At 45.8% G+C, this 21,962-nt stretch overlaps 1 protein-coding gene and 1 long non-coding RNA gene across 2 annotated transcripts in view; one reads left to right on the top strand and one right to left on the bottom strand.

The window, feature by feature from the left end:
• Positions 1 to 6,463: 6,463 nt before the first annotated feature.
• On the top strand, positions 6,464 to 21,051 carry LOC112393094 (uncharacterized). Its single transcript, XR_003001822.1, has 3 exons — positions 6,464 to 6,557; positions 20,720 to 20,774; positions 20,921 to 21,051. It is a non-coding gene; the product is annotated as an uncharacterized LOC112393094 (long non-coding RNA).
• MEGF11 (multiple EGF like domains 11) overlaps positions 6,537 to 21,962 on the bottom strand; it is a 352,130-nt gene continuing 336,704 nt past the window's right edge. Inside the window, exons 20-26 of the mRNA XM_024735135.1 lie at positions 20,882 to 21,118; positions 19,235 to 19,353; positions 16,828 to 16,894; positions 16,096 to 16,197; positions 14,063 to 14,163; positions 13,551 to 13,607; positions 6,537 to 6,651 (exon numbers count right to left, since the gene is read on the bottom strand). Of these exons, the coding sequence (XP_024590903.1) occupies positions 6,643 to 6,651; positions 13,551 to 13,607; positions 14,063 to 14,163; positions 16,096 to 16,197; positions 16,828 to 16,894; positions 19,235 to 19,353; positions 20,882 to 21,118 (692 nt within the window). The 3' untranslated portion in view covers positions 6,537 to 6,642. The remainder of the gene's footprint in view (positions 6,652 to 13,550; positions 13,608 to 14,062; positions 14,164 to 16,095; positions 16,198 to 16,827; positions 16,895 to 19,234; positions 19,354 to 20,881; positions 21,119 to 21,962) is intronic.

Genomic DNA, 21,962 nt, shown 5'->3' with positions numbered 1-21,962 from the left:
TGTGAAAAAAAATGAACAAAGGCAATGAAAGGGCCTTCTTTCACCACAACATTTAGTGGGTTAGCATAACAGTCAAACAAGTGCTAAAGAGCTGCTTTTTGTTCTCCTGGTTGGAGCAGTCCTGGTGCTGCATCCCTTCCTGGGCTTTGACAGGTCACCTTTTTCACTCATCTATACAATACGCCGAATAAACTGGAGTTGTCATTCTAATCTTTTAAAGAAACTGTGGGAGGCTGATGGTAACAATAAAGTAATACAGAATGCTAATATCATTACAATTTATGTAAGGGAGACCATTAGGATTAGACTGAGAGATAATGGTATCTATTTTCCTAAAAGCTGAATTGGAGGATAGAGAAAGAATATTTGAAAGGAAGTTGATACTAGGCATATATTAGAAAGTATGCTAAATTCTGAGTTTAAAGATTGAAAGTGGCAGCTATAATAGAGCACTGGACTGGGTGAGAAAGACTTGGAATCTAGTCACAGGTCTTCTAGTCATTTTATCTCTGAACCTCACTTCCAGTTAATGAGGGGACTGGATTAGACCATTTCTGGGGTTTATCCCAGCCTTAATTCAGTAATTCTATGAATGAATACTTTCTTCAGGTACTAGAGCCAAATTATTATGCATTCTAACTAAAATTTAAATATAATAGATAAATAAAAATCATGTGTATACTTGGCAAGATGTTTTTGGTCTTATAATAACTTGATTAAAATGCTGTCTTTATTTCCATGTTAACACCATTAAATAAGATGAAAGCTTTCAGAACATTTGCAAAATGACTGTCAATTTCAACAATATGCATCAAAGTACTATATGTACTAAGGGGGGAGGAGCACTTGAGGGGCTGCTATGTCAACTGTGAGCTGAGAACTGCTGTTTTTTGGCTTTTACTGTTAAAAGAAAATTCTGCTGGCTTTTAATATATACTTTGAAATATATTCATGTTTGGGAGAGAGAACCTTTAAAAACATTTTGTGTTTAATTTTTTGTTTTTAATCTCTTAAGTGGAATCTAGTAAGGTAGATCAGTCCATGGACTGATTCCACCAATAGAACCAATGATTAAATCCAAGTGTATAGGTTTATGTGTGCACACACATGATATAAATGGCATTGTCTATTAGGATAGTAATTAATTATTAGTAAACATTGGAGTTGAATTATTTAACATTATTAAGCATAGAATTGATAGGTCCTGGCACAGATGTCACATATATTGGCTGTTAACTACTATGTTATCAGTACCAGTGATGGTGAAAATTAATAGGCAACAGGATTCCTTTCCTGTGGTTGAGTCAGTAGAACTTAACCTTGGCCCCAAACCACAAAATCTCAGACCCTGTTATCCGCATCCTAATGAATAAGCGTATGGCTTTTAGCACTCACTCCTAAGGCTCTGGAGGGCCATCTGCTGGGCTAGACAATGGCCTGGGAGGCAGAAACTGGAATAAGGAGGTAATCTGACAACCGGCGCTGCAGACCAGAGCTTCCTCCTTCTCTGGGTTTCTGTTGGACCACTGCTCAGAGTCTTTCTAGCTCTGCAGGTCAAGGAAGAAAATGTATAATCACTATCAGACTAATCACCAGGGTCCTCTATTTATCCCTGCCCTTCTATAATTGCTACATTGTAAGATCTACAAGCGTAGGGAAAGTGCTTTGTTCATACTTATATTCCTAATATTTATCCTTCCTGCAACCCTGTGTCAGAACAATAAGGAAGGACCATCTAAAAGAGTGAAGGGGCTAATCCTAGGGTTCGTTCTAGTTTAGATTGGGGGGCTATAGTCTGAGAATTTTACCATTTAAACAATTGTTATATAAAATTATTACGTAAATAATATATAATTATTATACACAGTATAAATAATAGTATAATGAATCCCTTATGTATCCGTCATCCATCCCTTCTGAGAAAGATTTTCCATCTTCTGTTGCCACATACAGATTAATTGGGCCTCTTCTGTCTTCCCTCTGGCTGGATGAATGGCTAATGGTATCATTCTTGAATCTCCTGTATTGAGTGCACAACCTGCCGCCTTTGGTTGTCATTTATGCTATTGGGTGGTATTCTGAGCCTCGTAAGTCATAATCTTAAAGCACTATTATTCTCAGTAAATACCTTTATTAGCCTTCTATCCTTTGATTATGTTTTGTCTTTCACTCAGATGTCAAAGCCCTAGCCTCCCGGCCTTTAAGGATTGTCTGTTAGATCTTTTCTGAATGAGTCTTAGTCTCTAAATAGCAAAAGTTCTTGGTTAGACATTTTATTAAGTGGAAATAACTTTTGAGTATCATGTAAGCCTTGTGAACTGGCAAGTTGAAAGGTTTTAGTTTGACTTAAGTATGAGAATTACATACAAAACTTTGAAAGTATAAGGGAGAAATTTTAAACTTATACCACTGAATGCATTCAGTAAGCTATTTTTTAGCATTTGTATTTTATTACAAAATTAATTCTGCTGCTTCTTTGCCAGTTAGGTCACAAGGATATGTTTTAAAAGGTCCTAAAACAGATGCACCCAGAGTACTGTAGTGGGTGATAACTTCTGGTGGACAGCTCTTCATTGCACTTATGCTAATTAGGTGGCCCTTACACTTGCCTTTATTTCTTTCCATAGAAGTACCTTTGTGTCTCTGGAGCTGAGCACAAGTTGTAATAGTTGTCTTTGAGTCCAGATCTTTGTGAAAGCAGAGAAATTCTCTATTTGAGTATACTGATGTGTGTGATATTTCAATAATTTTTGTACATGAATAAGAATGTGTTGCTCCCATTCATTACTTTAAAGGAAGAGACTCTCTTGTTATAAATTTGATAGAACCTTTTCACTTTATTTTCAGACATCTGTTGGGATGATTTTCACTTTTCTTGCTGTCTAGAGTGACCACGCAAAATGTAGGTTAGTTCTACATTTAAACTTAAGGTGTAGATTATAGACACATTTTCAGTTTGCAACACAACAGTGGGCATTCTTGTTAAATTAGTCTGAGAAATTCATTTTATTTTGTACAAGGTACGATCCCTCTGCACAGTGAACAAATATATTACAAATCTGGGGTGTTTAAAAAAGTATTTGCCATTTCATAGTTGCACTTATGCTATTGTACAGTAATTGTGTTTTTCTTATTCATTTGAATTGTATGCACATCACTTTGAGTAAAAACTTAATTTCTGTAAAGTAATTGAACAGATTTTTCCATGTTGCCAATAAAATGCACAGTGCACGTTTAGGTTGACCATGAACCTATTTGTGACAGTGCTAGACAGAAGTTCCTAGTAGGTGCTCTGTTAGATTGGAATGTCTTTTACCAGTAACTCTTAGATAAGTGAAGGCAGCTGTTGTCACAATAGATTAATCAAACCCTCTGCCTTTCCCTTCTTCACTGTATTGCCTGATTTGAGTTGTATTACATTTCTTTAAAAATCATAGAATGCTAGAGCTGAAGGGTTGTCAGAGCTCCCTTACCTTTCTCTGCTTCTACCTTTTTTTCAATACATGGGGAAAAAAGGAACCCAGAGAGGACAAGTAACACTCAAATCTCGACCCAGTGCTTTAGCAATTCCACCATGCCACCTCTTGCTGAATTTTGCCAGAAGATACTTGGCAAAAAAGAGGTGAAACGAAACTTGAGTGCTTGTTTGCAGTTTGCCAGGCAGCAGTTACTGTACCTGCAGGCTAAGGGAAGAAAATAAAACCTGGGATTGAGACGAAGTTTCTCCTTGCTGATCTGACTTCACCATGCTTCTTGATCCTTACTTGAGAAAGATATTTGAGCACTTGCTGCCCTGAAATACTGAGGTAAGTCTCTTATCTCTATTTCTTCCTACATATGTATGAGAAATATTTACTTGGGTCTACAAAGTAATTTTCTAGTATTTATATTTTAATAAGGCTTTTTTTGAAAGTAAATTCACTATTGCTGATCACTTGCTCCCATGCATACATGCAGCATTCATGTAAGTATATTTTCCCCTAACGATAAAATTTGCTTAAGCCTTGAGTGAAGTGGGGGAGGGAGGATTTACTCATTTATTTATTTTCTTGCTTTTGCTGGTTATTGCCCAAACTAATGGGTTCCATGGCAGACTTCCAGTGTGTATCAAGGGCTTCAGAACTCCCACATTTCCTGTAGCAGCTGTTCCAGCTTTGCAGTCATTTACAGTCACTTAGTTCCTCCTCTGTATACCTTTTTGGAAGTATTTTTTTACTGCCTGGACTGTTAATCAGAGAATGGAGTTGGTATAGGGTGGTCATTAGTTTCCCTGCTTTGCCCTTTTGGTCTTTAATTCTTGTGAGGAGGTCCTCTTTAGGGCTTGGGAGAGGCTCCTTTTTGACCCATCCGAGCCCCAGTTTACTTACATTCATTAGAGTGGAAGTATAGATACACCTGAATACTGGGATCTGTAGCATTAGCTCATTGTAATACATTTTTGGCCATGTCAGTAGGTGGTGCTTAGAAGGTAGAAGTACTTCATATACTTATATGTTAAGTTTTTACATCATGTTATAGCAATTGATTACAGTCCATTCTTCTTTGATCATTTCATTTAGTTCCATCAAAAAGCATAATGAACTTAAAACAACTTAAACTTCCTATATCCACTTTTGTCTAATTTCCTCTACACTTTTAGGTTCCATACTACATCAAGCTCAAGATTTATGAAGATATACTTGACAGCATGGACTCTTCTGAGTCAAGGAATGCCAACCAAATAAATTCGGGAGGCCGAATAACCATTTTTAGGGATGTTTAATTCTTACCAGTCTATGACTGCTTGCTTAAAGGCATCATCTCAGAGTTCCATTTCACATGGAATAACTGAGGTGTTGGATGGACTCAGGAGATATGACAAGGCCAGGACTGGCTTGCAATGTTCTTGAACTTTGAATTGGCAAGATTTTGTAAAGCTGGCCTAGAAATCATTGTTTGACTGAAAGAGGCTGTTGCACTTTGGAAACTTTTTTTTCCTCCTACTACCAGCAGGGGCAGAAGAGGGAAAGTTAATTTGTATTCATTAAAGTCTTATTTTAAAAAATTGAAGTTGTCAGCATTAGACTGTATACGAAACTCTGTAATCTTGGCAGTTATAATTTGATTGACCAGACATATATGTACAGGTACTTTAGGATTGATATTAGCACAGTTTGTGTCTATGTACTAATTATCTTAGGTAATAAAACAGGTAAGTGATGGTAACAGGAACCAAAAGCACATATACATTTCAGGTGCTTTAAAGTAATCCCCTCTCCTCCCCAGTCCCCTTTACTCCTAGGAAAGTTGGTAATACCTATTATACATGCTTTCTAAGCATCATGTTTCAGATAATTTAATATATAAATATTAATATGTATATATTTAGCTGATGTTGATGAGTAGCTTTACCTTAAATGTTTTAAAAGATTATATAATCCGTGGCATTTGGGGTTGGGGGTGGGTGGGCGGTAGAATTTGCTTTTGAGAACGGACCTTTTCAACAGTTACCCCAGTCCCACTTGGAAGCTCTTCTTTAGTTCCAGGTGAACGTTATAACTGACACGCAGCTGGAGTCAGTCTGTACCATTATTTCAAGTCAAGGGATTGTCTTCTTTCAGAGAGTCAGAGAATATTCAGCAGAGCGCATTGCAAGAGAGAGGCTTAACCCTCAAGACTGCTTGTCCTGGGACGGCCCATTGGCAGGGCTCTGTCTTACTGGGAGGAGGTTATAATGACCAGGAATATGGCTGTTCCTAGGTAGGTCGTATGGATTCTGGATATAGCTGGAGTTACAACCACGGCCTTCTTGGACCACACTGACTGTGGGCTCTAAGGAATATAGTGAAAAATGAGTTCAGAGAACAGATTAGCTTTGGTTGCCTTGTTGGGGGAAGAGAATTCTATTTAACTTGGTCGGGGGAGAAGCCAGGGGTTTATGATAAATGTATGAAGGTTAGGACTGAGGCTTGTTCAAGAGATTGAAAAGCTAAGTGAGTGTGCTATCAGAATCCCAAGCTCTGGTCAAAACCGAGGGACTTAGAGTATCCTAGAGGTAGGGGTCAGGGGTTGTATCAGTGAGCCCAGGGACATGGGTTAAACTGGGAAAAAGTAGAACAACGTGATTTCGAAACTTGCAAATGTCTGTTCTGATTGTTTTTTAAACAGGAATTTGTGTCAACAATCGGTTGAAGTGTATGTGTTTGTGTGTATTGACTCCCCACCCCCAATATATCTGCTTCACACGTAGCCTTAGTGTTTTTTAAAAGCAGAGTTGGCACAAGAATTTCATTTCTTGTATGAGAGAGGAGGGCAGTCCTGGGAAAGACAGTTCACCTTGGATTCCTTAAAAAGCAACAAAAAAAGGGTGTATTTTCAAGACGGGGGGACTGGAGAGGGCTGTTTTCACTTCGGATGCTGTACTAGTGCCCTGATTTCACTAAGTTACTTATTTGAGACACCTACCAACTTCATATATATTTTTATTAGATGTCGACAAGGATGGCACATCTGTGTGTGGAGACCCCGTGTGCACAGGCGACTTCATTTCTACATAGCTGCTTTCTGGAAGCGTGCAGGTGAGGATGGGTAGGTCCTTAATTGTGGCATAAGGGTTTTCACTGCTATTCAAGGAACAAGTGCTAGAACTGCATACGGATTCTTTCATGTAATCTGCAAGGCAAGAGAGATTTCTTAGGACAAGCAAGGACACATGACTTAATTTAAATACCAAAAGCAGAGTACAGTTTATGTGCTTTCAGGATCGAGAAGTTGTAAAGACCTTTGATAATCCAAGATGCACTTACTAAATACGTTGAGGAGTGCTTTTCTAGGTAAGCAGAGTTCTAAGGAATTATGTTTTTGGAGGGATAAGAACATTTTTGTTTTAGTAGTCAGGTATAGCACCAGAAAGGGATTAATTCAAGATATTCGTAATATGCTTTCACATCTGTTGTTTAATTTTTACAAAATCTTGCAAGGATAGTTGACTGTATTTTATAAGATGATGGCCCAGGGAGATGAAGTGACTTGTCTAAGGTCATATGGCTCATGAATGGCAGTGCCAGTACTTGAATCCATGCCTTGGGACTCCTTGGCCTGTGTATTTTCTGTGATATCATTTTTCTGAATTCTTTTTGAGGACTAAACTTAGGTTCAGAAGAAGTAGGCGTGTGATTTGGCACAAGTGCCAGCAATTTGGCAACCTTTAGGCAGCAAACAGGTAGTATCCCTGCTCTCGAGAAGCTCGTGATCAGAGGTGGGGCAGACTGAGTGTAATAGAGGTTTAAAAAGCACCTGGGTCTCAAGCTAGGCTTTGGAAAGTTCCTGTTTTCTAGTAAGCCTGCAGTATATCTTCTGGGGTCAGTTACTCCAGTTCTCAGGGATGCTAACTGAAATCTATTTTAGCAGTATCTCTCTCTGATACTAGGAGAACTCATGCTGCTTCTCCTGTAGTCTCTCAGGTGCATCATCCCCAAGACTTCAGGGTGTATTAGGGTACAAAAGTTGTAAACTGGTTTCCAAATATGAAGCAAGGTAACTGTAGCTCACTGGAGGAAGAAGGTTCTCTTTGTGACTGGGAGTCACAGTGAAACGGGAGCCCTTCTTTTAACCTCTATGCCATTTTCCCTTTTGGGGGAAGATTACTGCCTCCTGTGGATTGTTTCAAATGAGGCAGAACTTGCCTAGAAAAAGCAGGAGACTCTAATTTGGCAACTCTGGCCCTCATCCTTCTGTGAGGCTCTGCCAGCCAGGGGAATCTAGAAATAAGCACTGAGTTGCAGGGGCTTCGTAGTCAAGAGTGATCTAAGAAGTCTACGTTTCTATAAGTGGTAGCAGATGGTGAAATTTCTCTATTTCTCAGCTCTAAATTTCTATAAGTGCTAGCAGATGGTAAAATTCTCAGATGATCTTTCACTAGAACCACCACAATTTACATTTGGGGCTGCTATTTTTCTATGCTTTCTGCCTCCAACTTGTGAAATTAATGAAAATGTAAAAAAGTGAAAGTGGTAGTGTAATTCAAGGGGTTACTAGATGTACCTTAGTCCGGTGAGAGCAGAGCGCTCCACGTGACTGAAGTAGTTGAGATGTGTGCCACCACAGGAGTCTTTTCTCCCACAGCAGGTAACTGGTTGGGAGGGGATTTACTTTTTTGTTAGTATAGGGTTATTTATGTTTGTTTTAGCAGGTAAGATTTCCTCAATCTTGTACAAAACTACATTCACCCATTAGTTCCTAAAAGTGTAGGCAGAGCAGTAATTATTATTTCCCCTCCCCCTTTATTGCTTATGAGGAAACTGAGATTTGTATAGTGACTTCCCCAGGGTTACCCTGCTCATCAGTGTTAGAGCAAGCTCCAGAACCAGGCTCAGAGCACTTTGTATCACAGCTTAGCCCCCAGGCAGAGAGAGATGTGGGTCTTGGGTCCTGTCTTGGATTGTGGCCTCTCTCTACCCTAGAACCCTAGAGAGGAGGAGAAAACATTCTTGCTAGACAACGAGCAGTCCCAGCAGAGACTAAAGGGAGGCTGGATTGGCCCAGCTACTGGTGAGGCTCTCATAGGGGAAAGGTGGCTCTGGGTGCTAGGCCATGACCTGCCCGAGTCACATGGAATTGCCTCTAGTGAATACTTTGTTTCTTAGTACAAGGGAGTGGGGTTAAGTCTAGGAACCTCAGCTGGCCCCTTGGTCCCATTTTGGGTTCTCTGAATTTACCAGCCAAGTAGTAAGGCACTATGACTCGGCTGTTCCTGTGGAAGCTGAGGACTACTAGTACTGCTTAAAGAAGGGCTATCCCCTAACACCTCTCCCTTCCTCCCCACGCAGGCACATCAGTTTTACTTTGATTGGCAGCTGACTCAGTTGCATATTTTCTAAAATTTGAAGACTAGTGTTAGCTCGCTTTATAGCACATGTAGCTGGTCTTCACTGACTCCAGTTAGATCACTGACACTCGTTACATCTGTGCAGGGGGCCAGGCAGGAAGGACTAGTATTACTACTTTAGAAATGACGAAACTAAAGCTCATAAAGTTTGCCTAATGTTAGTAAGTAGTTAAGTTAGGACAACCCCTCCCTGCTCTGATACCCAATCAAGGTGTTTTCCCCTCATATTTTGTTACCCTGTACGCCTGTCCTATATCCTAAATGCAAACTATCTGCAACAGCTTCACCTTACCCTGAACAAGGAAAGCCTTTTATCTGTGGGGCCAAGTTCAGCTGAGAAAGGCCAAGCTCTTTTTGTGGACGTCCCATGACTGATTATTAGGGCAGTGGGAGAGGCTTGAAGCTCTAGCTCAGTGCCTAACAGAGCCTCAGCCAACCAGTAGTGGCCCTCTTATTTCCACCAGAAAAGTCGGCTGCTTTCAAGTTTGGGGAAATAAATTGTTTGCTCTGTAGCAGGGGATGCACCTAAATAGATAAAAGAGAAATTGGGGTTTGTGGGAATGGGGTGAGTCTCAGGGAGAAGATGTATCATCCATAAAGGGGCCAGAGGTAAAGCCAAAGGGGATGGAGAAGAGTGTGTGTGTGCGTGTGTGTGTTTGGAGGTGGTGGTAGGAGGGTGTTGAATTATGGAATAAACTGGATTCTGTTTCTGAGGAGGGAGGGGAAGGGCAGGGCCAGCTGGAAAACTATACTTCAGGAACCTACTCTTTTCTCCAGCTGAGTCATCCACCTGCCTGCTCTGAGGGAGGGCAGGGTAAGGGGAAGAATAACCAGCTGCTCTAAGACACTTCCTCCTCTTTTTATAGCCCCACCTCTATACCAGTCTTTGCACTTTGGGCATGTTGCAAAGAAAGGGGAGACATCAACCAAGGCTCTCCAAGCTCTGGGGAGTCACTCCTTTAAGGCCTGTAATTAGCATCAAGGCTGAAGGTTTAGCCCTATAATGTCCTGGCATTTGTTCTCATATAGTTCCTACCTTCCCCAAATCACATACAGCCACATAACTATCAGAGGCAGAAGGGGCCTCTGAAATGAACTAATTGAAACATCTTCATTTTATAAAGGAAGTAACAAATCGAGAGAGGGGAAATGATTTCCCAAAGCCATCTTGTGAGTAGGATTTGAACTTATCCCAGCCTTCAGGTTCACACTATCATCTACTTAAGGCCAATATTTCACTGTTGGGGAAAACCTAGGCACTGAACGTCCATCTCTTGTCTTCTCAGCCTACTACTACTATTAGAAGGCCACAATGCCTTTTCTCCCACACTGGCTGAAAAAAGTTTTCAGGATGTCAGTGGGCTCCTGACTACCTGGGAAGCCAAGGTTATTGCAAGGAGAGACTTGGAGGTTGGATTAGCAAGGAGCATACAGGTGGGGAAAGGGGCAGCAACAGTGGGATCCAGGATTTCAGGATCATTAAGGTGATGGAGAGTAGTGGGGAGGATTCTTCTATAGCACTTTGAAATGCCTGACAGATAAGTGTTGACATGAGGCAGTTTGTTGCAGAATAATTTTGCTGAGAGGGGAGCAGGGGAAGGAGAGATGGAAAGGTGTTTAGAGGTAAAATGGGGTTAGCACAGCGGTATGAGTGATCTCGCGCAACCTCCAGATGACAGTGAGTGGAGGTCTTTAGTAAGTGACAGGGGAAAGGGAGCATTGACTGGATTAGATGCTTAGAACTGGAAAGGGCTTTAGAGATAGTGCTTGCACAACCCTGTCTTTTTTTTTTTTATTATAAATTTATTTATTTATGGCTGTGTGGGGTCTTTGCTGCGCGCGGGCTTTTCTCTAGTTGTGGTGAGTGGAGGCTACTCTTCGTTGCGGTGCGCGGGCTTCTCATTGCGGTGGCTTCTCTTGTTGCGGAGCACAGGCTCTAGAGCGCAGGCTCAGTAGTTGTGGCACACAGGCTTAGTTGCTCTGAGGCATGTGGGATCTTCCCGGACCAGGGATCGAACCCATGCCCCTAGCGCTGGCAGGTGGATTCTTAATTACTGCGCCACCAGGGGAGCCCCAACCCTGTCCTTCTAATAGAGGAAGAAACCAAGACTCAGAAAACAACACTGTGATCTAATCAGTGCCACACAGCAAGAACCAGGACTAGAACCCAAATTGTTTTTTTTTTTGCAGTACACGGGCCTCTCACTGTTGTGGCCTCTCCCGTTGCGGAGCACAGGCTCCGGACGCGCAGGCTTAGCGGCTGTGGCTCACGGGCCCAGCCGCTCTGCGGCATGTGGGATCCTCCCGGACCGGGGCACGAACCCGTGTCCCTTGCATCGGCAGGCGGACTCTCAGCCACTGCGCCACCAGGGAAGCCCGTTTTTTTTTGTTTTTTTAATTTTTGTTTGGCTGCACCGTGCAGCTTGCAGGATCTTAGTTCTCCGACCAGGGATTGAACCCGGGCCCCAGCAGTAAAAGCGCCAAGTCCTAACCACTGGACCACCAGGGAATTCCCCTTAGAACCCATATCTTTTAACTCCCAGGCCAGGGCTCTTTCCCACTGAGTTCAGAGAACACTAAGACTCTTTATCTTAACTCTTAGTGGTTATAATTTGGTTGGGCCAGTAATTTTAGGAAATAATTCCATTCCTGGTACAAACTAGTTTATTAAATGTTTATCTGGGGAGTTCAGCCAGTTAGTGGGGTTTATTTCCATGTCTTTGATAAGTATTTCTGTAAAGCTCTTAACTGTGATGTTCCATTTTCCTCTTGTTCTGGTGTGTTGGTCCCTAACACCTGTTGGTACATTTGCCTACATAGCCATCTTTTCTTTCCAATTTAAAGGATAATTATAGCCGGAGTGGTGAAATGAAACCTGGCTGCTAGCTTCCAAGTCTCCCCTGCACTCAGACACTCAGATATATGATCCCACAAAACAGGAATGAATGACGCCATGGCCGAGTCCTTAACTTCGTTTTACATTTATGGCTGCGAGTAACTACTATAATCACAATGCGCAGGGCAGTGAAGTGCATAGGGAAGTTGTGTGCTCATTTATTGAGGTGTCTGGGCCTGTCTGAATTCACTCATGCTTGAGTCATGCATATTCTCAGAGCTGTAAATGTCCTTAGAGATGTTTCTGTCCAATCCCCATTCCTCCTTGAGAAAGAAACTGAGGTCCCAGGTCACAGTGATAAGACAGTATAGTTTTGTTTTCTATTGTTTAGCTTCATCTACTGTAATGGCGCTTCCTTTCATTTGGGTGGTTTAAGTCAAAACTAACAAAAAATTGCCAGAATGATGATCCCAAGGGCATAGTGACCTATGGGTGGTGACCTTCTGTCCTCAGATCGTTCTCTTGGGCTGTGCACATCCTAACACGTGCTGGTGGAGACTTGTCCTTCCTGCTCTGTTGTTCAGAACACAGTTCTCACCACCATCCACCCCTAGCTCACCCCACTTTTTTTTTTCCTCACCCCATTTCTAATAACCACCCCACCAAAGGTTGAGGACGACTAGCTCTCCTTGGTTAGGAAAGTGGTGTCTCAGGTGTACCTAAGGCTAAGTCTGAAAGACCAGAAGGGTAATCTGGGAAATCTGAGTCAGTCTAGACTTAGGGGTTTGTAAGTGTTAGGTGATATGCTACATAAGGATGCCCTGAGGCATTTGTCACAAAAGGTCCCACTCTAGATCTGTGGCATCAGAATCTTGGGGAGTTGGGAGGTGAACATATGTATTTTTAACAAGCTTTCCAGGTGATTCTGGTACACAGCTAGGTTTAGGATATCCACTGGGATCGTTGCTGTAAGTCATATCTCTTTCAGTTTGGCTGAGACTCTTAAATGGTCCTCAGAGACAAAAGGACAACTCTATTACATCAGTATAACCCGTTACAATATGCAGAAACACTTCTGATCTGTGTTTTTTATTAGATACTCAGGATAACCTTGTTAGATCATAGGACAGGCATACTTATCCCAACCTTGCAATTTGAGAAAACTGTGCCTTACGGTGGTTGGTCATAGTTAATAAGTGACAATTTCAAAGCCACCTGTTTCACACATTTCTGTTATTTAAACCTAGGCCCTAAGCCTGGGGCAGGACCTGACCTTTCATATTTGGCTTCATCTGTATACTTCCTAGAAGGATGATCCAACTTGCAGTTCCCATGTGTTAGGGATTAGTCCTGGCTTCCCTCTTCTCTGGGGCAGAGATCTCGTGAGGGTGGAGTGCCATACAATATTAACACTAGGTATTATTTTCATTCCTTGTGCCCCAGAAAGCCAGAAGGTGCAGGGTGGCATTCCTTACCAGCGCAATGACAGGAGGCCTCTGGGGCAGGTAGATTGACTTTATTTCAGATTTTATAATCAATTTAACTTGTACTAATTGGTTGGATAATGACGTTCTACATTTCCGAAGACATTTAGTTGGCATCTATAAAAAACCCATAAGCGTTTCCTAAGCAGGTGCAACTGAAATCAAAAGATGAAATCATTATTATTATGATTGCTCCTCCTGGGCAGAGCTACCCAGCAGCCCCAGGTCCTGTGGTCTTTAACATTTTTTTGGGGGGTGGGGGAAGAGATGCGCAGTTTGTACCTGGTAGAACTGGCCATTTCAGATCTGCACTCTTTTTCTTGCTAAGCCCTTTCTAATGGGACGTCAGGATTAGATACTGTACCTTTGAAGCCTTTGTCCATAATGTATGTGTTCTGACGTCTATCCATTCCACAAGCACCTGCATAAGAACAGTAAAAGAAAAATATAGGGGTGAATGAGGTTTACCTAGACTGCATGAGTTCTTTTTTTTGTTTGTCTTTTTTCTTTCTCCCCTACCCAGAAAATAAATAGTTCTTTAGTGCTAGAAAATTATTCTGGGTTTAATCTACTCTAAATCATCTTGACCATACAGGAATTCTTTAAAAGCTCCTAAAGCATAAATGATGAGCTACAGCACCCCCTGGCATATTTAGCACTACTGCTCTTTAACCTTCACTCTGAGGGGGATGTCTTCCAGGAGGTGATCAAAGGCAGTTCTGATGCCACCTACATCACTGTAGGTGAAGTTTCAGTCTCCAAAAGTATAGGATAAGGAATGAATCAGAACCAGTTCTTAGCTTGGGGGAAGGGTGTATGACATTCCCAGTCCCAGTTCTGTTGGACTTCGGAGAGGGGGTGAAGACTGTTTCTCACCTTGTAGCTCTGGTCTTCCCTCTCCCCTTCTGGATCCAAAGCTCGACTGAGGGGAGCCAGAGGGAGGTGAACAGGTAGCTGAGGTTCTTCATTGGTCATCTCTACAGGATGTATAGTCATTCCCTTACATAGTCAGCTGGCTTAGTCCCCCTCCCCCTGCCCCACATTTTTTGGGTGGACCATTTGCACATAATTGAGAGTTGTATTTGAACAATACTACCAGTGTTTTCCAGTCCCAAGGATTTCTTTTTTCCCTTTTGGCTGTCACAGTTTATCCTAGGCTCCCACAATGCATGGTTCTGAGCCCCAGCCAGAGGCAGGAAGGACACAAAGCTTCAGCGACCAAGCTCTGGTTCTTTGCTACTGGTGATCCCAGAAAAGAAATTATGTGATACTTTAAATTTGGGACAGTGATGACTTGGGCTCACAAAGCCATTATTTTCAGCTTTTAACTGAGAATGCCATATCAGGCAAGGCATGCGGCAAGTGCTTACTAAAATACAGTTTGACTGCACTTGACTCTCCCCAGTCGTTGACACTGAAGACCAACCCATGGCTCTTTAGATACGTCCCCATACCTCTTCCATATAGATAGAGGTCCCTAGTTGAAATTGCAGGAGCCTACTCCTATCTCCCTTCCTTCCACACATTGCTCAGTGATAGAGCAAAATCAGATCCAAGTTTTTCTCAAGTTTGCTATTCTCCAAAGGGCCTGTAGGTACCTGTGCCCTTCAGAAGCATGACTGTAACAGTCTGTATCACTGGTGTCAGTTCAGCACTTTATTCTAGACCAGGGCTTCTTTTGCCCTCCCTGAGGGAGGGAGGCTAGGCTGTTAACTTTTTCCCTTTTTAGAGAACAGGAAACAGGCTCAAAGAAGGGCAGTGACTTGTCTGAGATCACACCGACAAGTGAGAAGTTGAGTTCTGCCCAGAGCTCAGATGTTCTCAAGTATTCTCTCCCATTGGCCACCAGCCTGCCTCAGTGTAAGCGAAAAAATGACAGTGTGTGGTGGCTCTGGCTACAGTGGTTGAACCCAGAGGATGCTCCCAAATGGAAAGAGGTGCAGGGTGGTGGTAGTGTGTGTGTCGGGGGGTTGTATTTGGTGGGGTTATTGAATGTCCTGAGCACTGCTTAGGGGGCTCACAGCCAGGAGCACAGCCTCCTGGGTATAAGCTCAGGGTATGTGAAGCCCATGCCTACTTAACAGGTAGATGGATTTAGAACCTTTGCTCTTCTTACTGCTACTGGCCTCAGAGACCTGCAGGGGTTGGTAGAGCTGCATTTCACTTGAGCTCTAGAAACCAGCTAGAGCTTGAATTCAGGCCCAGGTTGTTCAGTGTGCCATCTAGGGCAGGACTACTTTGTAGGGAGGCCAAATTCTCTGTTTATTCATTGCACCTACTTCTGTAACTCCTACCTCACATCTTCCCATAGCAGGACTGATTTTCCAAGTCTCTTTTTTGCATCTTTCCCAAGCTACCAGGTTTGAGCCTAATATATGAGCACAGAGGATGTTGGTTGACACATCCTGCCCCAAACTCTCTAGATCCCTACTGGACCACCCTACCCTATGATCTGGGAGAGCCAGTCTGGGGTCTCTCTCTGAGGGACATTGGGCTTTTTGGCCAGAGAACCAACTCTCCGTCATTCACATCCACGGGCCCAAAGAATCCCAAAGATGTCACCATCTCCAAGTCACTTCTCAGTGGTTTTGGGTTGTATTCTGTGGTCTGCAGGGAGTGCGGTTATGTTGTGTTCCCTTCACCTAATACTACTTGCAGTTTGTCTATATCCACTGACCATGATAGGAGGAGAAGGGGTGACTGAGGGGATCCAGACAGGCTTCCTTCTTCAGATAGGGAATTGGGCTTGTAGATTAATTATGTCGGAGGGAAGGGGCTCAGCAGGGAGGGTTCTGGGACCATGGGGGTAAGTTAAAGGATAGGAGTGGGGGTTAGGGTAGGTGCTGGGTCTGGTCTGGTATGACAACCTCAGGGGTCCAGGGGATAGAGGGTAGGGCTGGGAGTCTAACCTGGTGAGTGTAGCTCAGCGGGGCGGCTGAGGTGTCTAAGTTCAATGTAGAAGTCCTCGGGCGGGTACCTGGCCTCCAGGGCACTGATCTGGAAATGGGAGTCTAGTGAGAGGATGACAGGGAGGAGCCATTATTCCCAGGGCCCTGGTATGGCAGGGGTTGGGGGATGAGGGTCAGGGTGGGGCAGGTTGGAAGGAATCAGGGCTTCCATGTGTAGCATCCAAAGGCGCTAGAGCCAGCAGGGCCAGAGGGATTTGCTAGAGCTGAGGCCACTGGCCTTGCTACCCCTCACTCCCCACCCCTCACCCGCACCCCCATAGGAATTGGTGTCTGCCAGGGCAGTGGGGCAGAGGGAATAAGCCCTTGAAAGGGGCACCTTGGTAGGGCCTGGCTCAGGCAGGGGTCCCTTTCCCAGATGGTGAGTGCATCTTTTGCTTCCAACCTGAATCCCCACATCTGGGCCCTAGCTTTCTCCCTTGTGGTCCCTGGGTCATAGCCACTCTCTCCCTATCCCCTAACATAGGAATGAAAGGGGTCTTGGACTTCATTTGCTTATAAGAGATGAAATAGGCGCTTGGGTTTCCTCCCCACACCCCTTCACCCTGGGAGAAACCATGCTTAAGACTTACCTACTAACTCTCCCAGGGAGCTGGGATGGGCCCCTGTCAATATGGGAGAAGGAGAAGAGGGTGGGATGTGATGGTAGGGGCCCAGACTCAAACCACTACTGACCTAACACGTTCACATAGCTGTAGGGGGTCCAGCCTGCCATGTCTCTGTCAAGGGACTTGTTACTGAGCTGTTTGGAAAGTAGGAGAGCGAGTTACTATCTAGTGCCCTTGAGATGCCCCTGCCCAGCCTTTGCTTTTGCCCACCCTCGTGCACCCACCCCTGTGACGACCCTGACCCACCTAGGTGCTAGGTCGTTGAGGGAAAGGGAGAGTTAGGTGTTCTATGATAGGCCACCGTGGTGTGGCTGAGGCCAGTGGGAACAGAACATATACCCCCATCTAAGCAGTCTGGCTGAAGCTGTAAGGCTCTTGGGCCCCTGGGACAAAGGGGAGCAAAGGGCAGGGCCTCTTGAGAGCCAAGAACTGGCCTGAGCCAAGCTGGCCCTGACAGGGAAAGCAGGTCAGCTGGATGGGGCTGAGCTGCAGGAGAAAGGGGTGTTGGCAGCGTCTCGGCTGCAACACGAGGCCATCTCCAGCACAGAGCCGGGTGCCGAGGCTGCCTGCAACATGCCTGTCACCTCTGCCACCTGACCTGGGCTGAGTGTGGGAATCTTCCTTTCATGTGACCAAGAAAGCTTCAGGGTAGGTTGGCCTTATGGCGCAACCCTTCCTCTTCCTGCGATCTCACAGCTGCCCTTCATATGAGGCAAGGATGGTTGTTCTCATTTCACAGCTGGGGACCTGAGTCCTGCTTGTGGGCCCCGCTCATGGTCACACACACAGGCAGTGACAGAGCTGGGTCTACAACTCAGGTCTCAGCTCGCAGACCTATGTCCTTTCCATGTCATCACAGCTGCCTGCCCTTGCTAAAAATTTGCCAGGCTGAGGGGTCCCTGACCACACAGAACTACTTTGGGCCCCTGGGGTGAAATGAGCCAGAGGGTCACCAAGTGGGCTACTCTGTAGTAACTCCACCCCCTTACTGAGTGACAGAGGGTGGCTGGTGCTTCCGTGTCAGCGTGAGACCAAGAATGACATGGCCACAAGGGACTTTGTCTCTCACCCCTGGCGTCTGTCTCTCACCCCTGGCGTCCTTTGCCTCTAACCTGCTGTAGCCTTGATAATGTGGCTCTAGTTAATCAAGGACCCCCTACTGGGAAGCTCCTGGATTCCCTTCCCTTGGCTCCTCAGATCAGCCTAAAGCTGTGAAGCTGGGTGTGGGGCTGACGGCCACAGGCTTTGCATACAGACCTCGAGGTACCCCTGCTTGCAGCACTGCCAGTCTATTGGAAAACTGAGGCTGAGAGCCCCTGAAGAGGGCCTTTGGGTGCTGGCTTGACAGGGGTGGCTCCTGGGACTATATGGGGTCTGTGTCATTGTTGCCAGGGGGCTCAGGGTGCATTGCTACCAGGGCTGTGGCAGCAGCCATGGTCCGTGGACTGGTGGATATTTTCTGTGGGGCAGATGGGGAGAAAGGATCCCTAGAGCTCTATAAGGCACAGACCTGGAGGATGAAAACTGCTCCTGGCCATGTTCCTGGCCCAGGATGGGGTTTTGCCACCCAGCCCCCCATGGTCCTGCCATAGTGTGTATATGTGTGTGTGTGTGTGTGTGTGTGTGTGCACGCAGGTGTGCAGCATGAGCCCGTTGACCTTGTGGTCCTTGGGGCTGTCCCTCATTTCTGAACCTCTCATCTGCCCACTATGGATCCTGGCACACCAGGGGGTGCTCACTACACATGTGTGCTGAGACATCCTTGCCCAAGGGCCTGTGATTGTACGAGGACGTCTTGCCATCAGCCAGTGTTATGCTGGGAGCTGTGAGGAAAGGCCCTGTCCAGGGTGGTGCACACCTGACCTTGAAGGCCTGTAGGACTCACTGTTAATGGGAACACTTGGCTGTGGCTGATGTTTGGGTTCCATGTCCCTTGTGATGGTTCTGATAGCAACAAATGGTTGTGGGTGTGTACTGATAACATGTAGTAGGTAAGGTGGTACCTAAGTAATAGTAGTTACTCTATAATGTGCTGGCTGCACACATGGTGCTGGTAATATACTGTGGTGATTAATTCTGTAGTGTTTTGACTATATGTGTTAACATGAGGCAAAAGTGGTTACATGGTTATGTGTGACAAGGCTACACATGATTACTTGATGATCACATGACTTGGTACCCACCGGTTACACACAGGGTATGGGGGTGTATGTTATATCGAGTGATGCTGTGAGTTGGTTACATGTGACGTGTCCTGGTTACATGGCACTTGTTGGCTCCATATAACCTGGTGGCTTCCTCTTACGTGCTTCACAGAGTGTTTACATGGGATCACAGGGCAATGTGTATTGTATTGGCAGTTGGTTCCACACAGACCCTGGGCGGGGTGGTGGTGGTGCAGTTTCTTCCCAGGCAGAGGTGAGGGCTCAGTGTGTAGACAGCGGATGGGGGCTGGGGAGTTAGGGGCCCGGTACCTTGGTGGGGCTGTTCCTGTCCAGAGTGCTGGCCTGGTTGGTGTTAGGCCCCCCGCACGCCAGTGCGTGGTAGCTGGAATTGGAAAAGCACTGGGCATGGCTGCTACTTTGAGACAAATCTGGGAAGAGAACAAGGTGCCACATGCCATCACATCCCTGGCCCTGGCATGAGACACCCCTAAACTAATGCTTGGGCTGGGCTGCCTCGAAAGTGCTCTGCAAAGAGAGACAGTCAAGTCTCCCAGCCCCCAAGCTTCCTGGCATCTACTACTCCCCTAGAAATGTGTAGAGCCTGATTTGCCCCTTTCCTTGCGGTGGCCCTCCTTGCAGCTTGCAGGTTGCAGGTTAGGCTTGCCAGTGTGGAGGGTGGCACCAGCGTGAGAAGCGTTAATTTGACAGTCTCAGATATCCCTGAGTCACTATGTAGGGCTATGCTGACCCTTCCCTGCCTCCCCCGGGGTCAGATCCCAGTAGTGAGGCTGTAAAGAGAACCCCACTTCTCCTGACCTTAGCCTTGCCCTCCTGCAGATTCCAGTGGAATGGCATGGGAAAACCTAGCCAACCTTGCTTACTATAGTCATAGAAGAAAATCCCCAAATCCTCCCTATGAGCTTTGGGATTTCATCAGGGGATATCTACTTTGGCTGAAACCCAGGGCAGCATGTAGGCCAGGAACTTCCTCAAGGTAGGGTCTGCACCTGGGCCGCTTCTGGCTCTCCTGCAGCGCCTAGCACAGAGCTGGGCAAATAGTAGGCAATGGAATTAGCAGGATTGACATGTCAGCAGGCCGACATGATCTTGGTTTTCTAAGTAAGTCCAAGGTCCAGGAGGCTGCAGGTCAGCCATGAGCTATGGAGCCAGCTGGAGAGAGCTGTCATCCTTGTACATACCCTGACAGGCCTACCCTCCTGTGGCTCAGGGCTGTGGGCAATTTTAGAGCATTTTGACCTCTTCTGTTTAATGAAATATGAAGCAAAAAGCTGTTCTTATTTCTAAGGCAGCAGTCCAGACTCCCAGATAAATGCCTGCTGGAGTTGTTACCCCATTTGTGAACAGACTGGGTTCCAGCAGGCCTGATTCGAGGGACATTGCCCAGACTTTCAGACTTCCCCACGTCAGGCCCCGTCCCCTTCCACTGTATAACTAGGGCCCTCCTAGCTCTGGGAACTGGGAGGGAGGGGTGCTCTGAGGCCTTCACCAAGGAAACAAAAATGGGACAGGGCTTGGACATTGGGCCCCACGGCTGGTTTCCTGAGGTGGCACAGGCTGGGGAGAGGTTCCCCTGGAGGATTTAGGAAATTTACTGCTTAGTGTGGGTGCTCTTGTGGCTAAAGCCCGGTGAGGAGGAGGGGAAGCTCTGGGGAAATGGAAGAAGGCTCCTAACCGTAGCTGTTCAGAGTGGGCACCCTGGAAATGACACCCCCTGGGAGCCCCATCTACCTTTCCCAAGTGAGCTCCAGCTCCTCGCCTCCATTATCTCTGCAGGGGAGCCTGAGCATCCAGCAGACAACTCTGCAGGCACGACCACCCACCTTCAGCGGTAAACCCCGGTGTCCCCAAGAATACCGTGTGGCTCCTCTTGGGTCCTGTGTGTGTGTATTCGGGGGGTGGGGCGCGGGAGGGAGCTGCTGGGGGCATAGCCCTTACCTGAGAGGGAGTAGTCAGTGCTGGTCATCCTCATGGCAGGTGTGTAGGAGACGCGGGGAGCCAGGTCTCGGCCCTTCTCTTTCTGCCGCCGCCGGTGCCAGGCGAACAGGCCCAGCAGCACCACAATGAGGAACAACAGGAGGACGATGCCTGTGACAGCACCCACCGAGTGCCGCTCTGCACCCAGTGCTGGGCTGATCTTGGTGTAGGGATTTAGCTCCTCCATCATGAGGGCAGCTGCGGGCAGAGGGAGGGGCTGAGCCTGGGGCAGGCCTGCTTGCTCTTCAGATCTCCTCAGCCTGGGGCCTAGACTCCTAAGGTTAGGAGACCCGGGTGCTGGTCTTGGCCCTATTCTTCAATCCCTTCAACCTCACGTGTCTGTCTTCAACTGTCTACAAAGGGTAGCGTCCCAGGGTCGTGACAGGGAGCAAATGTGATCATAGGTGGGAACCAAAATATGGATGTTTACTGAGTGTTTTACTCTGTTCTGAAAATGAGTTACAGATATTAACTCATTTGATCTTCCCAGCAGCCCTATAAAAAGCTGTTTATAAGTCCTATAAGAAATAAAGACTAATTATTTCCCTTTCACAGATGAAGAGACCGAGTCACCAAAAGGTTAGGTAATTTGCCCAAGATCACACAACCAGTAACTGGTAGAGTGGGTTTCTCAGGAGTCAGGAAAAACTGGACTCGGCCCCCTCCCTGTCTACCAACTGTGTGACTCAGAATCCTCAGTTTGCTCATTTGTAACATGGGGACAGCAATCCCACTGTGAGCACTAATGAGAGACTGACAGCGAAAGCTGGGAGTGCTGTACCAGTGTGCCCAGGATTGCTGCTCCTAAAACCCCTCTTGATGATATATGTGTGGGCTGTCCCTCATGTCGGAATGCAGTGGAAATGTCTTTTGGCCCCTTTTCTGTACTGTGGACACTTGGGTGCCCATTCCCATCCCTATCTCCTACAGCCAACAGCAAAAACCATTTATCGAGTGCTCACTTATGTGCCAGGCACTGTGCTGAGTCCTTTACTCACATTATCTTAACTTGGTCTTCACCACAGCACGATGGGGTCTTGTC

This window comes from Neophocaena asiaeorientalis, unplaced genomic scaffold, assembly GCF_003031525.2.
Source record: "Neophocaena asiaeorientalis asiaeorientalis breed wild unplaced genomic scaffold, Neophocaena_asiaeorientalis_V1.1 scaffold264, whole genome shotgun sequence".
Taxonomy (NCBI): Eukaryota; Metazoa; Chordata; class Mammalia; order Artiodactyla; family Phocoenidae; genus Neophocaena; species Neophocaena asiaeorientalis.
This window is presented reverse-complemented; position numbering and strand designations above follow the sequence as displayed.